The sequence below is a fragment of the Cherax quadricarinatus genome, chromosome 66 (genome assembly GCF_038502225.1).
Source record: "Cherax quadricarinatus isolate ZL_2023a chromosome 66, ASM3850222v1, whole genome shotgun sequence".
Lineage (NCBI taxonomy): Eukaryota > Metazoa > Arthropoda > Malacostraca > Decapoda > Parastacidae > Cherax > Cherax quadricarinatus.
In genome coordinates, this window is record NC_091357.1 from 23,762,643 (window position 1) to 23,787,142 (window position 24,500).

Below are 24,500 nucleotides of genomic sequence, written 5' to 3' on the forward strand. Positions count from 1 at the left end.
ATGTGCAGTTTTTACATATGTTGCTCTGTCTAATAATTTTTTTTTTTAACAAGTTGACCGTCTCCCACCGAAGCAGGGTGACCCAAAAAGAAAGAAAATCCCCAAAAAGAAAATGCTGTCATCATTATTCAACACTTTCACCTCACTCACACATAATCACTGTTTTTGCAGAGGTGCTCAGAATACAACAGTTTAGAAGCATATACATAAAAAGATACACAACATATCCTTCCAAACTGCCAATATCCCAAACCCCTCCTTTAAAGTGCAGGCATTGTACTTTCCATTTCCAGGACTCAAGTCCGGCTATATAAAAATAACTGGTTACCCTGAATCCCTTCACGAAATATTACCCTGCTTACACTCCAACAGCTCGTCAGGTCCCAAATACCATTCGTCTCCATTCACCCCTATCTAACACGCTCATGCACGCTTGCTGGAAGTCCAAGCCCCTCGCCCACAAAACCTCCTTTACCCCCCTCCAACCTTTTCAAGGACAACCCCCACCCCGCTTTCCTTCCCCTACAGATTTTTACGCTCTCCATGTCATTCTACTTTGATCCATTCTCTCTAAATGACCAAACCACCCCAACAATCCCACTTCAGCCCTCTGACTAATACTTTTATTAACTCCACACCTTCTCCTAATTTCCACACTCTGAATTTTCTGCATAATATTTACACCACACATTGCCCTTAGACAGGACATCTCCACTGCCTCCAACCATCTCCTCACTGCAGTATTTACAACCCAAGCTTCACACCCATATAAGAGTGTTGGTACCACTATACTTTCATACATTCCCTTCTAATAATTTATATAACTGTATTTATATGTATGTTTACCTGAATAAACTGATTGACTTGACTTACTGACTGGACTAAGTGACTTACTGACTTGACTGACTAACTTTAGTTAGTGAATACTGACTGAGGGAACAAGACTGAAACTTAGACAGGGTGATGTGAGGTGAGATGCTTGACACTGAGATGCACTGCCATTTCCAAGACCAAAGTTCTCGTAGAGTTTCCAATACTGACTGGTTGGAGAGCCAGTCATAAGTCCGATTGGTTGTTAACCCTTTCAGGGTTCACAGGCCCTCTCAGAGACTTGTTCTCAGGGTCCCCCAAATTTCAAAAAAAAAAAAAAATTATTTTTTTTTCTTATGAAAAGATAGAGAATCTTTTCCCGATCATAATGACACCAAAAGTATGAAATTTGATGGAAAACTTAGGGAATTATGCTCTCACGAAGTTAGCGGTCTCGACGATGTTTACGCATCCGCGATTTTGCGCACTTTGAGCCCTATTTTCAGCCAGTTCCACTGTACTAGTCGACAAAAATCATAACTATTTCACTAGAACTCCATTTTTTCTATCAAATGAGTACAAGAAACCACCCATTTACCGATTTCAACTATCCAATACAGTGGTCAGAATTTTGCAATTTTGCCAATTTCACACAAATTTCAAAAGATGCCAATTTCCAAATAGGGTCCAGAATAAACAAGAAAGACATTCCTGGCACTAAAATAACATTTCCGGTGTTCATTAGTCACGTCTCCACGCCCCTCCTACATTCTTTTGCTTTCCATTTTGAATTTTTATTCTCACAAAAAATAGAAGATTTACTGTTATGCAGACTACTGCATTAGTGTAGAAATGGTATAAATAATATCGGCACTCTTGTGAAAGAATATTAAGACTCACCAGTTGATGTGTATTGGACGCTTAGCATGATTTGTTTACTTTTGAACTTTGGTAAAAATCGAACATTTCTGCTACTTTGAGCTCAATTTCAAGGTAATTTTCATTGTAAAACCAGTCAAAATCATCTCAATTTCTGTAATATGTCTTCCATTCTATAAAATGAGACCAGAAAAACTAGAATACTACAATAAATACCATATGAAAATACAGTGCAAAGTCGCTGTTTTAATCCAGATACACGGTCAAAGTTTTTTTTTTCTCATTACGCACTGTGTGCTGCAGGATTTTTTTGTATACTGTGCACACTGACCACATAGACCCATTCTTTCATATGAAGGCCTACAAGCTTTCTCTCACTAGATTTGAAGGCACTAGAATTTATGCGTACTAGTACGTCATGGACACTGGCGTGTAAGCCGTACTAGTACGGCCGAAGCCCTGAAAGGGTTAAACAGGTAGGTTGTTAAGTGAGGAGTGCCGGTACTATATTTTTTAATAAATCTGTATTCGTTATTTTTTACAAATCTGTATACTGTATTTCATTTTTTATAGAAATTTATTCTCTCCAGGCTAGTAAAATAGATGCAGCTCTGGCTCAGTTCCTTAACGAGGAACCACAGCATCCATCTGTGGACAATCCCATCCCAGACATCCCACAGTTTACTCCGGTAAGTATTCATTAGTATATTACCTTCTATGTGTGTGTGTGTGCACACACACACACACACACACACACACACACACACACACACACACACACACACACACACACACACACACACACACACACACACATACACATACACACATACACACATACACACATACACACACACACACACACACACACACACACACACACACACACACACACACATGCATACACACACACATGCATACACACACACATGCATACACACACACACATGCATACACACACACATGCACACACACACACACACACACACACACACACACACACACACACACACACACACACACACACACACACACACACACACACACACACGCATGCACACACAAGACTCAGCTTCTGGCCCCACCTAGGTCATTATGATTAGCATCGCTAATTTCTGGCCTCTTGGGCCTTATTACATCTACTCTTGAAACTGTGTATTTACTGTATTTTGTGGCTTTTCCTTTAAAGTGCAGACATTGTACAGGCAAATACAGTGTATAGCAAATACATACATTAAATACTATGTGTGTCTTTCTGATTAAGTTAGTCACAGTAGAGTTTTGCTTCTAAGATGTTACATCTTTCATGTTATCTTTCTTGTTATGACAGGTGTGTAAGTGTTCCTCTTGTGGATGTGATGTTGTGGTGAAGCAAAAGCGTAACAGTGGCTACTACTTGTCATGCCAGAACTTTCCACAGTGTCGCTGTGTGTTGTGGCTGCCTGAGTCTATAATTGGTGTTACCGTGTGTGAGCAGTCATGCACTCGGGTATGTAAATGTCTTTACTCTTGAGTAGCATCTAGATCAAGAGTTCTCTGACCCAGTGCCTTCATTTCCTCCCTCTGAGGCTTGACCCCTAATGTTTAAACTGAGTCTGTGTACTTACATGGAGGGGGACCAATCTGTATCCAGTGTGCTTATACAATTAAGTTTTGTCACTTTAAGTATACCACTTAAAAAAAATTTTAGTCTTCAGCTCATTCACTAGGTCTCCTACCAACTCCTCATACCTGGGAAAGAATGTAAAAGCAGGCAGGTTCACACAGTACATCACGGATAACATTGCCTCAGTGTCACATATAAACAGTGCAACCAGGACCTATTGTGCCACTGCTACCAGCAGACAGTATGGAGCTGGTAGGAAGCCACCTCATTTGTTCCAGTTTTATTACAATTTCATGATGCTAACAGTGGAATTTTGCCACAAACATATCCTCCCCTTTCCCCTCCCTCCCCTTTCTCCTCTCCCTCCCTCCCTCTCTCTCCATCATTATCATCATATGCAAATTGGTGGCATTCTGTCTCCTGGTCATCTCATTAGTGGCTCTCAAATACTGTCTCTGAGATACACAAATACTATATTAATGCATTTGATAAAACTGTTGAAATAATTATTTTTTTTTTATTAATGCACCGGCTGACTCCCACCAAGGCAGGGTGGCCCGAAAAAGAAAAACTTTCACCATCATTCACTCCATCACTGTCTTGCCAGAAGGGTGCTTTACACTACAGTTTTTAAACTGCAACATTAACACCCCTCCTTCAGAGTGCAGGCACTGTACTTCCCATCTCCAGGACTCAAGTCCGGCCTGCTGGTTTCCCTGAATCTCTTCATAAATGCTACTTTGCTCACACTCCAACAGCACGTCAAGTATTAAAAACCATTTGTCTCCATTCACTCCTATCAAACATGCTCACGCAAGCCCGCTGGAAATCCAAGCCCCTCGCACACAAAACCTCCTTTACCCCCTCCCTCCAACCTTTCCTAGGCCGACCCCTACCTCGCCTTCCTTCCACTACAGACTGATACATTCTTGAAGTCATTCTGTTTTGCTCCATTCTCTCTACATGTCCGAACCACCTCAACAACCCTTCCTCAGCCCTCTGGACAACTGTTTTGGCAATCTCGCACCTCCTCCTAACTTCCAAACTACGAATTCTCTGCATTATATTCACACCACACATTGCCCTCAGACATGACATCTCCACTGCATCCAGCCCTCTCCTCGCTGCAACATTCATCACCCATGCTTCACACCCATATAAGAGCATTGGTAAAACTATACTCTCATACATTCCCCTCTTTGCCTCCAAGGACAAAGTTCTTTGTCTCCACAGACTCCTAAGTGCACCGCTCACCCTTTTTCCTTCATCAAGTCTATGATTCACCTCATCTTTCATAGACCCATCCGCTGACACGTCCACTCCCAAATATCTGAATACATTCACCTCCTCCATACTCTATCCTTCCAGTCTGATACCCAATCTTTCATCACCTAATCTTTTTGTTATCCTCATAACCTTACTCTTTCCTGTATTCACTTTTAATTTTCTTCTTTTACATACCCTACCAAATTCATCCACCAACCTCTGCAACTTCTCTTCAGAATCTCCCAAGAGCACAGTGTCATCAGCAAAAAGCAACTGTGACAACTCCCACTTTATGTGTGATTTTTTATCTTCTAACTCCACGCCTCTTGCCAAGACCCTCGCATTTACTTCTCTTACAACCCTGTCTATAAATATATTAAACAACCACGGTGGCATCACACATCCTTGTCTGAGGCCTACTTTTACTGGGAAATAATCTCCCTCTTTCCTACATACTCTAACTTGAGCCTCACTATCCTCGTAAAAACTCTTCACTGCTTTCAGTAACCTACCTCCTATACCATACACCTGCAACATCTGCCACATTGCCCCCCTATCCACCCTGTCGTATGCCTTTTCCAAATCCATAAATGCCACAAAAACCTCTTTAGCCTTATCTAAATACTGTTCACTTATATGTTTCACTGTAAACACCTGGTCCACACACCCCCTACCTTTCCTAAAGCCTCCTTGTTCATCTGCTATCCTATTCTCCGTCTTACTCTTAATTCTTTCAATAATAACTCTACCATACATTTTACCAAATAAGTTTGCCTTGTGATCCCAGCCCATAAATGGAGAATAAACATGCATCTTTAACTCTTAGATATTGCTCTAATCACTTCAGAAATCTATTGAGGATGAACTAACAAATATGCTATCATTTGCTTCACAGCTGTTATTCTGTTTTTATGCCTTTTTTTAATGATGATTTCCTCTTGTATACGAAGGTCAGCAGTGAACATTTTTTTATTCATCATATGTGTCAGTGATGAGTGAAGCATGGTATATAGGTAACGGTTATTGACTTCATTGAATACCCACTGTAATGTTTTAATCTCATACTGTACTATACTCTATTTTTACCTTATTATGAAGTTTTGTAAAGGTACTGTACATATATGTTTACCTCTGCATGCACACATACACACATTATAAAACATCAATTTAAAATATTGTTCTTATTTTTTCCAGTGTAATGGTTCACCCAAGAAACTTAAACTGAAGTTCCAGCCTCGATCTTATTTGCCGTTTCTTCCTGATGAATACGAGACGTGTTTAGGGGGTTGTGACCAGCACATCCTTCAAACACTTGACATCACAGCCATAACGTTCTCAGGCCAAGGTAACTATGGTTTAACATAGTAGTAGTAGTAGTAGTAGTAGTAGTAGTGGTAGTACAGCAAAAAAATATCACTGATGATGACAATGAAAATGATAATCACCACCACTGGTACCACCTGCTGCCACCTTCTATGGACTGACATAATGTTTGTAAGTAATTTTGCCCGTTTGTGAATTGCTGAGCATTTCAAAATCTCTTTTGAACATGACTGCATGCGGCAGGATTTGATGAAATAACTTTTCACTAGCTTGCTGTTCCAGGGTATGGTAGTGACTGTCTAGCTTTGGCTAAGAACCCATACTTGTACTTAGCTGAGTGGCTTAAGTACTGCAACTTTGATGCAAAGTGTGCAGGTTTGAATCCTGCTGTGGATGGAGAGAGAGTTTTTTTTTTCAACAACCTGGCCGTATCCCACCGAGACAGGGTGGCCCAAAAAGAAAAATGAAAGTTTCCCTTTTTAAATTTAGTAATGTATACAGGAGAAGGGGTTACTAGCCTCTTGCTTCCGGCATTTTAGTTGCCTCTTATGACATGCATGGTTTACGGAGGAAGAATTCTGTTCCACTTCCGAAGAAACACTTTCATCATCATTCACTCTGCTGTCTTGCCTGAGGCATGCCTACATTGCACTTAGAAAACTGCAACATATCAACATCCCTCCTTCAGAGCAAATGTACTGTGCTTTCCACCTCCTGGATTTGAGTCTGGCTAAACGGTTTTCCTGAATCTCTTCATAAATGTTACTTTGCTCACACTCCAACAGCATTTCAAGTCATAAAAACAATTTATCTCCACTCGCTCCAATCTAACATGCTCATGCATGCTAGCTGGAAGTCCATGCTCATTGCACACTAAATCCCTTTTACCCTTCTCTCCAACCTTTCCTAGGATGACACCTACCCCGTCTTCCTTCCATTACAGATTTATGTGCCCACCAAGTCATTGTATTTTGTCCATTCTCTCTAAATGTCTGAACCATTTTATCAACCCTTCCTCTGCCCTCTAGATAGTACTATTAGAAACCCTGCACCTCATTCTACTCTCCAAGTTATGGATTCTCTGCATTATTTTTGCACTGCACATTGCCCTCAGACACTACATCTCCATTGCCTCCAGCCTTTTCCTTGTTTACCTGGAGTTTACCTGAAGAGAGTTCCGGGGGTCAATGCCCCCGCGGCCCGGTCTGTGACCAGGCCTCCTGGTGGATCAGAGCCTGATCAACCAGGCTGTTACTGCTGGCTGCACGCAATCCAACGTACGAGCCACAGCCTGGCTGATCAGGAACCGACTTTAGGTGCTTGTCCAGTGCCAGCTTGAAGACTGCCAGGGGTCTGTTGGTAATCCCCCTTACGTATGCTGGGAGGCAGTTGAACATTCTCGGGCCCCTGACACTTATTGTATGGTCTCTTAACGTGCTAGTGACACCCCTGCTTTTCATTGGGGGGATGTTGCATCGTCTGCCAAGTCTTTTGCTTTCGTAGTGAGTGATTTTTGTGTGCAAGTTCGGTACTAGTCCCTCTAGGATTTTCCAGGTGTATATAATCATGTATCTCTCCCTCCTGATTTCCAGGGAATACAGGTTTAGGAACCTCAAGCGCTCCCAGTAATTGAGGTGTTTTATCTCCGTTATGCGCGCCGTGAAGGTTCTCTGTACATTTTCTAGGTCAGCAATTTCACCTGCCTTGAAAGGTGCTGTTAGAGTGCAGCAATATTCCAGCCTAGATAGAACAAATGACCTGAAGAGTGGAGTATACGTATATCACACTCCTTGAAGAATGGTGACATTTGATAAATGAATGCTTAGGGGAACCCTAGCTTTATTTGTTTTCACTGATGCACACAAACATGTTTGTCCATCTGTCTATCTATCTGTCTGTCTATCTATCTATCTGTCTATCTATCTTTGCCTAGAATTTTTGGGTTATCCTAGGTAATTTATACTATGTATAATAACTGTACCTATGTGTACATGTGAGACAGGGATATAGATAGACAGAGATATAGACATATAGAAATATACAGACAGCCAGAGACAACTAAAGCAAGACAGCCAGCCTGCCAGCCTTACGAATACATAAGAACATAAGACATAAGGAACACTGCAACAGGCCTACTGGCCCATGCAAGGCAGGTTCATGTCACTCTCCCCCCCAAGCTTAGACCAATGACCCACCTAGTCAGGGCACATCCATTGAAGGAAGTAGCATGTCATCAGACCTAGTAGCACAAGCTAGCCAGGTCCAACTCACACCCACCCACACTCACTCATGTATTTATCTAACCTATTTTTACTTTCCTCTTAAAATGGGAGTGTTAATGTGACATGGCATCAGTGAATCCCCGGTGTTTGCCACGCTATTTGCTCTAGCTGGCGCTCAGTTGAACTGGTGCTCCCACAAGGTACTAAGTGCTCCCAGATTTTTTTAATACTGCACACACTAAGTGCACAGACCCATTCTTTCATGTCTAGGCGACTTGAGCCTATTGTGCCAAATTTGAAGGAATGAAAAATAAAACGTTGATCTACGTTCGGAGCGCTGCAGGTGCAAATGTAGATCTATGTTTGGACAGTTTAAGAGTTAATCTCACTCCAAAACTTTTTCTTGTTCTCAGCAAATTTTGTTGATAGCATGTCATCCACTCTTTCATTTGCTCTCCTTTTACATTAATTGACCACTCTCTTAACCTCTCTTTTTTTTCTCCATATACTCCTCCCTCCTTGTATCACTTCTACTTTGTAAAAAAACTCTCATATGCTAACTTTTTCACTTTTACTTCACTCTTTACCTCATCATTCCATCAATCACTCTTCTCTGCTTCCACACCCACTTTCCTTTAACCACACACTTCTGCTGTACAATCTAACTAACACTACTTTCTTAAATTTACCCCATACCTCATCAACCTCATTACCTATACTCTCACTAGCAAAGTCATGGAGAAGATTATCAGAAGAGTGGTGGAGCACCTAGAAAGGAATGACCTTATCAATGGCAACCAACACGGATTCAAGGACAGGAAATCCTGTGTCACAAACCTACTGGAGTTCTATGACAAGGTGACATCAGTAAGACAAGAGAGAGAGAGGGGTAGGTAGATTGCATTTTCTTGGACTGTAAGAAGGCTTTTGGCACAGTTCCACACAAGAGATTAGTGCAAAATCTGGAGACCAGGCAGGTATAACAGGGAAGGCACTGCAATGAGAATACCTGACAGGAAGGCAGCAGTGAGTCATGGTATGTGACGAGGTGTCGGAGTGGGCACCTGTGACGAGTGGGGTTCCACGGGGTCAGTCCTAGGGCCGGTGCTGTTTCTGGTAGATGTATATGTGAATTACATGACAGAAGTAATAGACTCAGAAGTGTGTCTGTTTGCAGACAGTGTCAGGTTAATGAAGAGAATTCAATTGGAGGAGGACTAGGCAGGACTGCAAAGGGATCTGGACAGGCTACAGGCCTGGTCCAGCAAATGGCTCCTGGAGTTCAACCTTGCCAAGTGCAAAGTCATGAAGATTGGGGAAGGGCAAAGAAGACCGCAGACAGAATACAGTCTAGGGGGTCCAAAGGCTACAAACCTCACTCAAGGAAAAGGATCTTGGGGTGAGTATAACACTGAACACGTCCTGAGGTGCACATCAACCAAATAACTGCTGTGGCATATGGGCGACTAGCGAACCAAAGAACAGCATTCTGACATCTCAGTAAAGAGTTGTTCAGGATTCTGTACACTGTACATCAGGCCCATATTGGAGTATGCAGCACCAGTTTGGTACCCACACCTAGCCAAACAAGCCAGGAAATTAGAGAAAGTGCAAAGGTTTGCAGCAAGACTAGTCCTGGAGTTAAGGGGCATTTCCTATGAGGATAGGTTAAGGGAAATCAACCTGACAACACCGAGAGGAATTGATGAGGTGGACAGAGACAGGATGTTCCAGAGATGCGACACATCAACAAGGGGTCACAGTTGGTAGTTGAAGACCCAAAGGAGTCACAGGGATGTCAAGAAGTATTTCTTCAGTCATAGAGTTGTCAGGAAGTGGAATAGTCTGGAAAGTGATGTAGTTGAGGCAGGATCCATATATAGTTTTAAGAACAGGTATGATAAAGCTCACGGAGCAGGGAGAGTGACCTAGTAGCGACCAGTGAAGAGGCAGGGCCAGGAGCTGTGACTCAACCCCTGCAACCACAATTAGGTGAGTACACAAACACACATGCACGCACGCACGCACACACACATATTCATTTATTTACTTGTTTAATTTTATTTATTGTGTTGTGATATTTTGTTTGTCATAGAAGTTAGAGTTGGTTGAAGAGTGACATTTATCTTAGTTAAGAAACAAACAATTATCTTTGCTAAGTAACACTTATTTAAACATAACATGTTTATCTTAACCGACATTTAAACAACTGACACTTATTTTAGCTAAATGTAACCAGCCTTTTCTAATTTGTTTTAGGTCACTTAAAGTTTTAGATCAAGTTATTATGTAGAAATATCACTTTTATTTGAAGAAGTTAAGTTTTTTAGCAAAAGAGGGAGAGTTATGATTCAGTATGCTTTTACAGGTGGAGAACATCCAGTGGCTGGGAGACCATCAGCAGTTGGAGGGCAGCTAGTGGCTAGGAGACCATCAGCAGTTGGAGGGCAGCCAGTGGCTGGGAGACCATCAGCAGTTGGAGGGCAGCCAGTGGCTGGGAGACCATCAGCAGGTGGAGGACAGCCAGTGGCTGGGAGACCATCAGCAAGTGGAGGGCAGTCAGTGGCTAGGAGACCTTCAGCTTCTTTATCAAACAGTGGCTACTCCTCTACAAACTTCTCCACTATTAATAACTCCAATCAGTGGAGAATTGGCTTTGGTCAGCAAAGAGGCAACAGTCCCAATATAAATTCAAGCAGAACTGCAAATACTCTTAACAATACTAGTAACAGTAGTAATGGAGGCCAGGGAGGAGCACACTCTAACTCTTTTATTGACAGTAGTGGCACTAGTGCCTTGGACTCTGGTTTTACATCTTTTGGTGTTTCACAGTCTCTGTCTCATTTACCATGGAATGGTAATAAGAGTGAAGATCAGGCAAATGCCATTGTTTGCAACTGTAATGAGGATGCTATCATCCTCACTGTTCGGAAGGAGGGTCCTAATAAGGGTAAGTGTTTTAATATTTTGCAAAAGCTGAATATATATTGCTGGTTTCTTTTTTTGTAAACAGCTAAGATAACAGGGATATCTTGCTACTCCTACTTACACTTTGGTCACACTTCACAGACACGCACATGCATATATATATATACATACATCTAGGTTTTTCTCCTTTTTCTAAATAGCTCTTGTTCTTTTTTATTTCTTCTATTGTCCATGGGGAAGTGGAAAAGAATCTTTCCTCCGTAAGCCATGCGTGTCGTATGAGGCGACTAAAATGCCGGGAGCAATGGGCTAGTAACCCCTTCTCCTGTATACAATTACTAAAAAAGAGAAGAAGAAAAACTTTATAAAACTGGGTTGCTTAAATGTGCGTGGATGTAGTGCGGATGACAAGAAACAGATGATTGCTGATGTTATGAATGAAAAGAAGTTGGATGTCCTGGCCCTAAGCGAAACAAAGCTGAAGGGGGTAGGAGAGTTTCAGTGGGGGGAAATAAATGGGATTAAATCTGGAGTATCTGAGAGAGTTAGAGCAAAGGAAGGAGTAGCAGTAATGTTAAATGATCAGTTATGGAAGGAGAAAAGAGAATATGAATGTGTAAATTCAAGAATTATGTGGATTAAAGTAAAGGTTGGATGCGAGAAGTGGGTCATAATAAGCGTGTATGCACCTGGAGAAGAGAGGAATGCAGAGGAGAGAGAGAGATTTTGGGAGATGTTAAGTGAATGTATAGGAGCCTTTGAACCAAGTGAGAGAGTAATTGTGGTAGGGGACTTGAATGCTAAAGTAGGAGAAACTTTTAGAGAGGGTGTGGTAGGTAAGTTTGGGGTGCCAGGTGTAAATGATAATGGGAGCCCTTTGATTGAACTTTGTATAGAAAGGGGTTTAGTTATAGGTAATACATATTTTAAGAAAAAGAGGATAAATAAGTATACACGATATGATGTAGGGCGAAATGACAGTAGTTTGTTGGATTATGTATTGGTAGATAAAAGACTGTTGAGTAGACTTCAGGATGTACATGTTTATAGAGGGGCCACAGATATATCAGATCACTTTCTAGTTGTAGCTACACTGAGAGTAAAAGGTAGATGGGATACAAGGAGAATAGAAGCATCAGGGAAGAGAGAGGTGAAGGTTTATAAACTAAAAGAGGAGGCAGTTAGGGTAAGATATAAACAGCTATTGGAGGATAGATGGGCTAATGAGAGCATAGGCAATGGGGTCGAAGAGGTATGGGGTAGGTTTAAAAATGTAGTGTTAGAGTGTTCAGCAGAAGTTTGTGGTTACAGGAAAGTGGGTGCAGGAGGGAAGAGGAGCGATTGGTGGAATGATGATGTAAAGAGAGTAGTAAGGGAGAAAAAGTTAGCATATGAGAAGTTTTTACAAAGTAGAAGTGATGCAAGGAGGGAAGAGTATATGGAGAAAAAGAGAGAAGTTAAGAGAGTGGTGAAGCAATGTAAAAAGAGAGCAAATGAGAGAGTGGGTGAGATGTTATCAACAAATTTTGTTGAAAATAAGAAAAAGTTTTGGAGTGAGATTAACAAGTTAAGAAAGCCTAGAGAACAAATGGATTTGTCAGTTAAAAATAGGAGAGGAGAGTTATTAAATGGAGAGTCAGAGGTATTGGGAAGATGGAAGGAATATTTTGAGGAATTGTTAAATGTTGATGAAGATAGGGAAGCTGTGATTTCGTGTATAGGGCAAGGAGGAATAACATCTTGTAGGAGTGAGGAAGAGCCAGTTGTGAGTGTGGGGGAAGTTCGTGAGGCAGTAGGTAAAATGAAAGGGGGTAAGGCAGCCGGGATTGATGGGATAAAGATAGAAATGTTAAAAGCAGGTGGGGATATAGTTTTGGAGTGGTTGGTGCAATTATTTAATAAATGTATGGAAGAGGGTAAGGTACCTAGGGATTGGCAGAGAGCATGCATAGTTCCTTTGTATAAAGGCAAAGGGGATAAAAGAGAGTGCAAAAATTATAGGGGGATAAGTCTGTTGAGTGTACCTGGTAAAGTGTATGGTAGAGTTATAATTGAAAGAATTAAGAGTAAGACGGAGAATAGGATAGCAGATGAACAAGGAGGCTTTAGGAAAGGTAGGGGGTGTGTGGACCAGGTGTTTACAGTGAAACATATAAGTGAACAGTATTTAGATAAGGCTAAAGAGGTCTTTGTGGCATTTATGGATTTGGAAAAGGCGTATGACAGGGTGGATAGGGGGGCAATGTGGCAGATGTTGCAAGTGTATGGTGTAGGAGGTAGGTTACTGAAAGCAGTGAAGAGTTTTTACGAGGATAGTGAGGCTCAAGTTAGAGTATGTAGGAAAGAGGGAAATTTTTTCCCAGTAAAAGTAGGCCTTAGACAAGGATGTGTGATGTCACCGTGGTTGTTTAATATATTTATAGATGGGGTTGTTCTAGGTAGTAGGTTGGTAGACAGCAACCGCCCAGGGAGGTACTACCGTCCTGCCAAGTGAGTGTACAACAAAAGCCTGTAATTGTTTTACATGATGGTAGGATTGCTGGTGTCCATTTTTCTGTCTCATAAACATGCAAGATTTCAGGTATGTCTTGCTACTTCTACTTACACTTAGGTCACACTACACATACATGTACAAGCATATATATACACACCCCTCTGGGTTTTCTAATATTTTCTTACTAGTTCTTGTTCTTGTTTATTTTCTCTTACCTCCATGGGGAAGTGGAACAGAATTCTTCCTCCGTAAGCCATGCGTGTTGTAGGAGGCAACTAAAATGCCGGGAGCAAGGGGCTAGTAACCTCTTCTCCTGTATATATTACTAAATGTAAAAGGAGAAACTTCGTTTTTCCTTTTGGGCCACCCCGCCTCGGTGGGATACGGCCGATGTGTTGAAAGAAAGAAAGAAAGATGGGGTTGTAAGAGAAGTAAATGCGAGGGTCTTGGCAAGAGGCGTGGAGTTAAAAGATAAAGAATCACACACAAAGTGGGAGTTGTCACAGCTGCTCTTTGCTGATGACACTGTGCTCTTGGGAGATTCTGAAGAGAAGTTGCAGAGATTGGTGGATGAATTTGGTAGGGTGTGCAAAAGAAGAAAATTAAAGGTGAATACAGGAAAGAGTAAGGTTATGAGGATAACAAAAAGATTAGGTGATGAAAGATTGAATATCAGATTGGAGGGAGAGAGTATGGAGGAGGTGAACGTATTCAGATATTTGGGAGTGGACGTGTCAGCGGATGGGTCTATGAAAGATGAGGTGAATCATAGAATTGATGAGGGAAAAAGAGTGAGTGGTGCACTTAGGAGTCTGTGGAGACAAAGAACTTTGTCCTTGGAGGCAAAGAGGGGAATGTATGAGAGTATAGTTTTACCAACGCTCTTATATGGGTGTGAAGCGTGGGTGATGAATGTTGCAGCGAGGAGAAGGCTGGAGGCAGTGGAGATGTCATGTCTGAGGGCAATGTGTGGTGTGAATATAATGCAGAGAATTCGTAGTTTGGAAGTTAGGAGGAGGTGCGGGATTGCCAAAACTGTTGTCCAGAGGGCTGAGGAAGGGTTGTTGAGGTGGTTCGGACATGTAGAGAGAATGGAGCGAAACAGAATGACTTCAAGAGTGTATCAGTCTGTAGTGGAAGGAAGGCGGGGTAGGGGTCGGCCTAGGAAGGGTTGGAGGGAGGGGGTAAAGGAGGTTTTGTGTGCGAGGGGCTTGGACTTCCAGCAGGCATGCGTGAGCGTGTTTGATAGGAGTGAATGGAGACAAATGGTTTTTAATACTTGACGTGCTGTTGGAGTGTGAGCAAAGTAACATTTATGAAGGGATTCAGGGAAACCGGCAGGCCGGACTTGAGTCCTGGAGATGGGAAGTACAGTGCCTGCACTCTGAAGGAGGGGTGTTAATGTTGCAGTTTAAAAACTGTAGTGTAAAGCACCCTTCTGGCAAGACAGTGATGGAGTGAATGATGGTGAAAGTTTTTCTTTTTCGGGCCACCCTGCCTTGGTGGGAATCGGCCGGTGTGATAATAAAAAAAAAAAAAAAAATATATACAGCCTCTCCTCACTTAACGATGGAGTTTTGTTCCTAAGACCATGTTGGTAAACAAATTCATCGCTAAGTGAGGAGTATACTATGTTGGTAGTGCGTTTGTGTCAACCATCTTTGATAATGTTTTAATGTCACCTTTGCACCATTTATAACATTTCTGGTATATTTTTAAATGTTTATAAAGCAGTGCACTGTATATTGTAATAAACAGAATAGAGAAAATCAGCTGTAATATACATTATTTAGGTATGCATACTGGTCAGAGAGCCTGTCGTGAGTCCGAGTCATTGGTAAATGAGTACGTCGCTAAGTGAGGAGAGGCTGTATTGTAAAAATATACATAAAAATATATAGTGTAAGAATATACAAGTACGTACCATCTGACTTATGACTGAGCTTGGCTCCCACCAGCCGGTTGTAAGTCAAAATGGATGTAAGTAGAACCTTAGAAAATTGCCAACATGGGGGGGTGTTTTCTTTTTGGGGATTTTCTTTCTTTTTGGGTCACCCTGCCTCGGTGGGAGGCGGCCGACTTGTTAAAAAAAATAAAATTTTACTACTGTATATGCTGCCAGACGTATGTTCATAAGTACGAGTGGTCGTATGTCAACCAGGTCATAAGTCAGATGGTACTTGTATATTGTAAATATATATATTTTAAGAATATTTTATTTCAACACATTGGCCGTCTCCCACCGAGGCAGGGTGACTCAAAAAAGAAACACTTTCACTATCACTCAGCACTTTCACCATTTAAACATAATCACTGTCTTTGTAGAGGTGCTCAGATACAACGAGAAAAGGGGCTACTAGCCCATTTCACCCAGCATTTTAATTGACTTTTCCAACACACCTGGCTTATGGAGGAAAGATTCTTATTTCACTTCCCCATGGATATGAAAGGAAAATAATAAGAACAAGAACTATTAAGAAAAATCAGAGAAAACTCAGGTGAGTGTTTATACATACACATATACATGCATGTGCAGTGTGACCTAATGTTAAGTAAAAGTAGCAAGATACATTTGTTATCTTGTGTGTTTCTTCTTCTTCTTTCAACAAACCAGCCGTATCCCACCGAGGCAGGGTGGCCCAAAAGGAAAAACGCAAGTTTCTTCTTTTACAGTGGATCCCCGGTTAACGATATTTTTTCATTCCAGAAGTATGTTCAGGTGCCAGTACTGACCGAATTTGTTCCCATAAGGAATATTGTAAAGTAGATTAGTCCATTTCAGACCCTCAAACATACACGTACAAACGCACTTACATAAATACACTTACATAATTGGTCGCATTGAGAGGTGATCGTTATGCGGGGGTCCACTGTATACAGGAGAAGGGGTTACTAGCCCCTTGCTCCCGGCATTTTAGTCGCCTCTTACGACACGCATGGCTTACAGAGGAGGAATTCTTTTCCACTTTCCCATGGAGATAATAGGAAATAAGAAAAAGAACTATTAAAAAATAGAAGAAAACCCAGATGGGCATCTAAAGATATATGCATGTACATACATGCATATATATATGTGTAGTGTGACCTAAGTGTAAATAGAAGTAGCAAGACATACCTGAAATCTTGCATGTTTATGAGACAGATAAGACACCAGGAATCCTACCATCATGTAAAACAATTACAGGTTTCCATTTCACACTCACTTGGCAAGATGGTAGTACCTCCCTGGGTGGTTGCTGTAACACAGATAACTGTTACAAAATCTATTGGTCGACTCATTCTGTTATTGATTTTGTTTCATTGCTAGTGCCGGTGCTGACTGTTGGCTTGTAGCGACTTCTCTCTAGTTTGCTGTTGATCGTGCTTCTAGTTGGGTCATTACAAAAACACACCAGATAACTTTCACAAGTCGCCCTGTTATCCTTTGTACCACTCTATCCTGTATGGCTCTTGTATCCCTGAAGAGGATATGGTCAAATTTCTGTGCCTTCTTTTGGATTACCAAATAGCATAGGAAGTCTCATATAACTGCCCTGAATGCTGGGTCAGTGTCGTAGTTCTGTGACTTTGAGCGCTGGGTCAGTGTCGTAGTTCTGTGACTTTGAACGCTGGGTCAGTGCCGTAGTTCTATGGCTCTGAACTCTGGGTCAGTGCTGTAGTTCTCCATCATGAGCTCAGCTCACTCAGATAAGCTGTGAATGGTAAATATTGGATTAGTTATAAGAGAATGGGTCTATGTGGTGACTGTGCCTCATGCAGTGCATAATGGGAAGAAAAAATGACTGGGTTTTTGGTTAAAACAGTGACTTTGTGGTGTATTTTTGGATGGTTTATAGTTTTCTAGGTTTCTTGGTATCATTTGATACAGTGGAAGATATCTTCTTCTTTCCCGAGTACAGTTATTCAGGCTAAAACGTTGTGTAGTTTTAAAAATAGGTTAGATAAATACATGAGTGGGTGTGGGTGGGTGTGAGTTGGACCTGACTAGCTTGTGCTGCTGGGTCTGGTGCCGTGCTCCATCCTTGAGTGGAGGTGACCAGACTGGGTGGGTCATTGGGCTAATCTGGGGGGACACATGGACCTGCTCCACATGGGTCAGTAGGCCTGTTGCAGTGTTCATTCTTTCTTATGTTCTTATGTTTCAACATACCAGCCAATGATGTTGATTGATTCTGATTGGTTTCAGAACTGGTATGGAAAACATATGTACAGAGGATGGTTATGTTTCATACATGTTTGTTTTGTTTTGCTCAGTGGTTGTAAAACTTTGTTTGGTTTCTAAGTGCCCTCTTTGTAAGTATTGATCTATGTAACTAAGTGTTTGTTAATTGTGGAACCTGTACTGTTTAGGTTCATATAGATAGAATTTTTTATTGTTCAAGTATGGTAGAATTATACATATACTGTATCATTTGTTTTTGTTGATGTATCTTGCTTGAGTAAATTTAGAAAGGTAGGAAGAACATTTCGATGAGAAGTTTATTCTTTACAGGTCGACAGTTTTACAAATGTCCCAAGATGCAGGGTCAGGGATGTAACTTCTTCCTTTGGGCTGATTGTGGAGGCAACACTGGAAGCAGAGAGAACAACGACAGAAATAACGAAGGAGGTGGAGAAGGAAGTGGTAGCAACAAAGGCACAGGCAGAGGTATGGATGGTGGTGGCAGTGGTGGGGGTGGTGTTGGTAGTGGTGGCAGTGGCAGCAGTGGTGGGGTGGCAGTGGTGGTTGTCGTGACGGAGGCAGGGGTGATGGTGGTGGTGGTAAGAGTGGCGGCAGAGATGGTGGCAGTGGCGGCAGGGGTGGTGGCAGGGGCGGTGGTAGTGGTGGCTGGGGTAATGGTGGTGATAGTGGTGGTGGGGGTGGTGGTGGTAGGGTGGCAGTAGTGATGGCAGTGGTGGGGGTGGTAGTGGTGATCAAGGTCATAATCTCAGCAACAGGGTGGAAGAGAATGTCCAATTCTGGTAAGAAATATTTTGATAGCTTGAACTTTTCAGATGTGAATATCTTGAATTTGTTTTAGTTATTACATACAGTATATGAGTTAATTTTAATATCACCTTTGGATATATATATGCAGTAGGACCCCGCATTATGGCATTTCGCTTTACGGTGTTCCGCTAATACGGACATTTCAAATTATGACCAAAACTCGCTCTATGGCTCCCCCCACCTGACTTAATAATATGGTCACTGTGCCCCACCCTGTTTGTTTACATTCTCTGTGAGCTCTGTAAGCACCACGTCTCTCCATTATGTCTGGAAACTCCAAAATTTCAAGTGTTTTTAGAAGTTATTTCATATTTTATATAAACTCTGATAATTATACTTATGTATACCTGTACCTAAATGAACTTACACACTGTGCTGGCATGCAGGTACACATTAAAATCAGTAAGAGTGTCTTATGTCTCGTGATGCCATATTAGAAAAGAGTAAGGTGATGAGGGTATCAAATGATTTAGATAAAGAAAAATTGGATATCAAATTGGAGAGGAGTATGGAAGAATGTTTTCAGATACAGTGGACCCCCGGTTAACAATATTTTTTCATTCCAGAAGTACGTTCAAGTGCCAGTACTGACCGAATTTGTTTCCATAAGGAATATTGCGAAGTAGGTTAGTCCATGTCAGACCCCCAAACATACACGTACAAACGCACTTACATAAATACACTTGCATAATTGGTCGCATTGGGAGGTGATCGTTAAGCGGGGGTCCACTATATTTGGGAGTTGATGTGTCAGCGGATGGATTTATGAAGGATGAAGTTAACCATAGAATTGATGAAGGAAAAAAGATGAGGGGTGCATTGAGGTATATGTGGAGACAAAAAACATTATATGTGGAGGCAAAGGAGGGAATGTATGAAAGTATAGTGGTACCAACACTCTTATATGGGTGTGAAGCTTGGGTTGTAAATGCTGCAGCGAGGAGGCGGTTGGAGGTGGTGATGTCTGTCTAAAGGCAATGTGTGGTGTAAATATTGTGCAGAGAATTCGGAGTGTGGAAATTAGGAAAAGGTGTGGAGTTAATAAAAGTATTAGAGGTCTGAAGAGGGGTTGTTGAGGTGGTTTGGTCATTTAGAGAGAATGGATCAAAGTAGAATGACATGGAGAGCATATAGATCTGTAGGGGAAGGAAGGCGGGGTAGGGGTCGTCCTCAAAAAGGTTGGAGGGAGGGGGTAAGGGAGGTTTTGTGGGCGAGGGGCTTGGACTTCCAGCAAGCGTATGTGAGCGTGTTAGATAGGAGTGAATGGAGATGAATGGTATTTGGGACCTGACGAGCTGTTGGAGTGTGAACAGGGTAATATTTAGTGAAGGGATTCAGGGAAACTGGTTATTTTTATATAGCCAGACTTGAGTACTGGAAACGGGAAGTGCAATGCCTGCACTTTAAAGGAAGGGTTTGGGATATTGGCAGTTTGGAGGGATATGTTGTGTATCTTTATATGTATATGCTTCTGAACTGTTGTGTTCTGGGCACCTCTGCAAAAGCAGTAATTATGTATGAGTGAGGTGAAAGTGTTGAATGATGATGAAAGTATTTTCTTTTTGGGGATTTTCTTTCTTTTTGGGTCACCCTGCCTCAGTGGGAGATGGCCAACTTGTTAAAAAAAAAAATGTATATCATATATATCTTTCAACAAACCGGCTGTATCCCACCGAGGCAGGGTGACCCAGAAAGAAAAACAAGAGTTTCTCTTTTTAACTTTAGTAACATATACAGGGTAAGGGGTTACTAGCCCCTTGTTCCCAGCATTTCAGTTGCCTCTCACAACACGCATGGCTTACAGAGGAAGAATTCAAAACATATTAATATATTCTTTTCTTCTTTCAACACACTGGCTGTATCCCAGCGAGGTGGGGTGGCCCAAAAGGAAAAACGATAGTTTCTCCTTTTACATTTAATAATATATACAGGAGAAGAGGTTACTAGCCCCTTGCTCCTGGCATTTTAGTTGCCTCTTACAACTTGCATGCCTTACGAAGGAAGAATTCTGTTCCACTTCCCCATGGAGGTAAGAGGAAATAAATAAGAACAAGAACTAGTAAGAAAATAGAAGAAAACCCAGAGGGGTGTGTATATATATGCTTGTACATGTATGTGTAGCGTGACCTAAGTGTAAGTAGAAGTAGCAAGACGTACCTGAAACCTTGTATGTTTATGAGACAGAAAAATGGACACCAGCAATCCTACCATCATGTAAAACAATTACAGGTTTTCGTTTTACACTCACTTGGCAGGACAGTAGTACCTCCCTGGGCGGTTGCTGTCTTATATAATTTCTTTCATTTCAGGTTTTAATAGCAACAATGCATGGGATGATGGTGTTATTGTTTGTAAGTGTACCATCCCAGCCAAGAGGTGAGGCATACTACAATGTTCACACTATATGGTAATGTTTGTGACCAGTGGTTGTTGGTACTCTTTAACCTGTGGTTGTCAGTACTCTTAATTTTTATAGTAGTAACATGGCACTGTTGAAACCTTCAATACTCTTCATTATTTTGATAAAAAAAATTTTTTGCATTTTTTTGAATGGTTTACACTGACAAGACAGCATAGGGAGGGAGGGAGTAAGGGAGGGTGAAAGAAAGATTAATCTTTTCATATTTATTTTATCAACAACAAAGCTTCACTTTGTTGTTGATAATATAAGACATTTTCTTCAGTGCTACTAATTCAAAGATCTTGAGAATGTTTGGCAGTGCTGGGATTATTAGTAATTTGTGCTTCAAGAGAAAGTCAGTATGAAACAACTATGAATGCCACACTATAGGCACTATAGGTCATGCAGAAAATAGCATATCAGCTGAGACATAGAAGATGTTTGGTAACATTCATTTCTCATTTACTCATTATGTCTACATCAAAGTAGCCAACACATTCCAAATAGAATTGTAATTTATTAATGAAGATTTAGAGGCAAATGGTGCAAAACAAACAAGTGATTAAAGGGTAATGGCAGAGAGAAACTTAACTCAGATGTTTCTTCTGTGGACATGGGTTCTTCAGTCAGTGAAGAAGCTGTTCCACAGGTGAGACATGAATAAAATTCCTCTCTTCAATAAATATTTCTTCTCTGCTGAAGAGGATCTCAGTTGGAGGTTGAAATATACAGATTCTTGTTTATTTGTGTGTTTGTTACCATGTTTGTTTTATCCTATCATTGACAGATTTTTATTACACTCATATTTTCACATTTCTCCATGGGTTGCATCACATTCTGAAGAGCTAGTAGTTGCCAGTACATAGTTAAATTCATGGAATTTAGATGTTGACACACTATTTTCAGATTGCATGTCCTTTGCCATGAAGATAAAACTTTTTATGGTCATTAATGTTCTCAGATTAACAGTGCAGAAGGAAGGTCCCAACAAGGGCCGGGAGTTCTATGTGTGCAGCAAGGATCGCAGTGAGCAGTGCCACTTCTTTAAGTGGGCAGATGAGTTATCTCAGAGTGAAAGAGGTGATGGTGGACTCAACACTTGGAGTAATGGTATGTCTGTTATTTACATATTTTTAACATTTTGGCTATCTGGAAATATTCGTAAGAAGAAGTGGGGAAGGGGTTTGTTTTGGGATTGTCTAGAATATTTGGTCATGTAAAATTAATAGAGAATGATGGGCTGATTAAGAGGGTATATAATTTTGGGAAAGATGGAAAGTGTTGGCAATTCCCCTCCAAAAGAGGATTAGAAGAGTCATATAAAAGAGTAATAGTTTTGAGTGGTAGGGACTTGAATATTAACCCTTTGACTGTTTTGGTCGTATATATACGTCTTACACACCACTGTTTCGGACGTATTTATACGCATAAATTCTAGCGGCTTCAAATCAAGCAGGAGAAAGCTTGTAGGCCCACATGTGAGAGAATGGGTCTGTGTGGTCAGTGTGCACCACATAAAAAAATCCTGCAGCATGCAGTGCATAATTAGAAAAAAAAAAAAACTGACCATTTTATTGGATTAAAATGCCGACTTTGAGGTGTATTTTCGTATAGTATTTATCATTGTATTCTCATTTTCATAGTCTCACGTGATAAAATGGAAAACATATTCCAGAAATAGAGATGATTTTGATTAGTTTTATGATGAAAACGACCTTGAAATTGAGCTCAAAGTAGCAGAAATGTTCAATTTTTACCAATGTTCAGGAGTAAGCAAATCACACCACACCTCCAATACATGTGAACTGGGGAGTCTAATATTCTTTCACTAGTGCACTGATATTATTTATACCATTTTTACAATAATGCAGTACTCTGTATAACAGTAAATTTTGTATTTTTTGTATGAATAAAAAATCAAAATAGAAAGCAATAGTAATATAAGAGGGGCCTAGAGATGTGACTAATGAACAGAGGATATGTTATTTTAGTGCCAAGACTGTCTACATTGTTTATTCTGGACCCTATTTTGAAATTGGCATCTTTTTTTAATTTGTGTGAAATTGGCCAAATTGCCAATTTCTGACCACTTTATTGGGTAGTTCAAATCAGTAAATGTACTCAACTGATAGAAAAAATGGAGTTTTAAAGAAATAGCTATGAGTTTGGTCAACTGGAACAATGGAATTGGCCAAAAACAGGGCTCAAAGTCGGCAAAATTGCCGATGCGTATATGTCGCCGAGACCACTAACTTCACAGGAGCATAATTCCTTGAGTTTTCGACCAAATTTCATACTTTTGATGTCATTACCATCAGGAAAAAATTCTCTATAATTTCATAATTTTCATAATTTTTTTTTTTCCAAAAATTTTGCGACATAGAATGCCAGTTTCAGAAAGGGGCTTGCGACAGTCAAAGGGTTGAATACAGTGGTACCTCGGGTTACAAACAGCTCAAAACTCAAACAGTTATGTAAGTGTATTTATGTAAGTGCTTTTGTAAGTGTATTTTTGGGGGTCTGAAACAGACTAATCAAATTTATATTATTTCTTATGGGAACAAATTTGTTCGGTATCATCACTCAAACAGCCTTCTGGAACGAGAAAAAGTTTGTATCCTGAGGTACCACTGTGTACGTGTGTTAGGATGTTAGTTCAAAGTAAAATGTTCTTTGGGATTTGGCATGCTGTTAGAATTTGAGCACATTAATATTTATGTAGTGATTCAGGTAAACCAGTTATCCAGATACAAGTTTTATAAGTGGGAAGTACAGGTAGACGATGTAGTTTGTTGGGTCATTAATCATGATATCTGTGCCCTTCAGAGAGACAGTTAACCCTTAAACGGTCCAAACAAATCGACGTTCAAATTCGTAGTGCTACAAAAGTAGATCTACTTTTTTTTACATATTTTCAAATATAACAAAAAAAAATGTAGATAAAAGTTTTTTTTACACGTTTTCAAATGTAAAACAAAAAAGAAGATCTACATTTTTTTACATACTTTCAGATGTTGAAAAAACATATATATACGTTTGGACCATTTAAGGGTTAAGGAATAAGTGATGGTGAATGTGTTTTCTTCATTGAATCATCTTTATTTGAAAACAGCCAATGTGACAGTTAAAAACAATAAATTTTGGCTTTTATGAATTGCTTGGTTGTCTGCCATTTGTTTTGTGCACTGTAAAAGTTGAACATAAAATCTAGGTGCAATTCTTTGCTTAATGTATTGAAAGTTGAATATTCAGTTTCATTGAGGTATTCTACTTCATGTATTGAAAGTTGAACATTGCAATATGAGAATAACTAAGTCTCTTCTTAGTTACTATCTTGTTTCATTTCACTGTTCACATGTTAAGTAAAATATTTAAATATTATTGTTTATTGATTTTACATGTGTAATTAATTAGTGAAATTAGACTGATTGATAACCCGACACATATGCAACAGTTAGACAACTTTATTCCGAAACGTTTCGCCTATACAGTAGGCTTCTTCAGTCGAATACAGAAAGTAGGCAGGAACAGTAGAGATGTGAAAACGATGTAATCAGTCCATCACCCTTGAAGTCGTAGAA

General features: G+C 40.5%; 1 protein-coding gene across 7 annotated transcripts in view; it reads left to right on the plus strand.

Annotated features, from left to right (window-relative positions):
- Positions 1-24,500, plus strand: part of Top3alpha (topoisomerase 3-alpha) — a 108,627-nt gene that overhangs the window by 76,315 nt on the left and 7,812 nt on the right. For 6 of the 7 annotated variants that reach the window (XM_070099288.1, XM_053798991.2, XM_053798989.2 and 3 more), the window contains exons 13-19: positions 2,280-2,378; positions 3,020-3,178; positions 5,756-5,906; positions 10,475-11,056; positions 18,021-18,176; positions 20,828-20,894; positions 21,881-22,029. In XM_070099288.1, coding sequence (XP_069955389.1) covers positions 2,280-2,378; positions 3,020-3,178; positions 5,756-5,906; positions 10,475-11,056; positions 18,021-18,176; positions 20,828-20,894; positions 21,881-22,029 — 1,363 coding nt within the window. Of the gene's footprint in view, positions 1-2,279; positions 2,379-3,019; positions 3,179-5,755; positions 5,907-10,474; positions 11,057-18,020; positions 18,177-20,827; positions 20,895-21,880; positions 22,030-24,500 lie in introns of those variants that run through there. The other variant, XM_053798993.2, reaches the window with a different exon arrangement.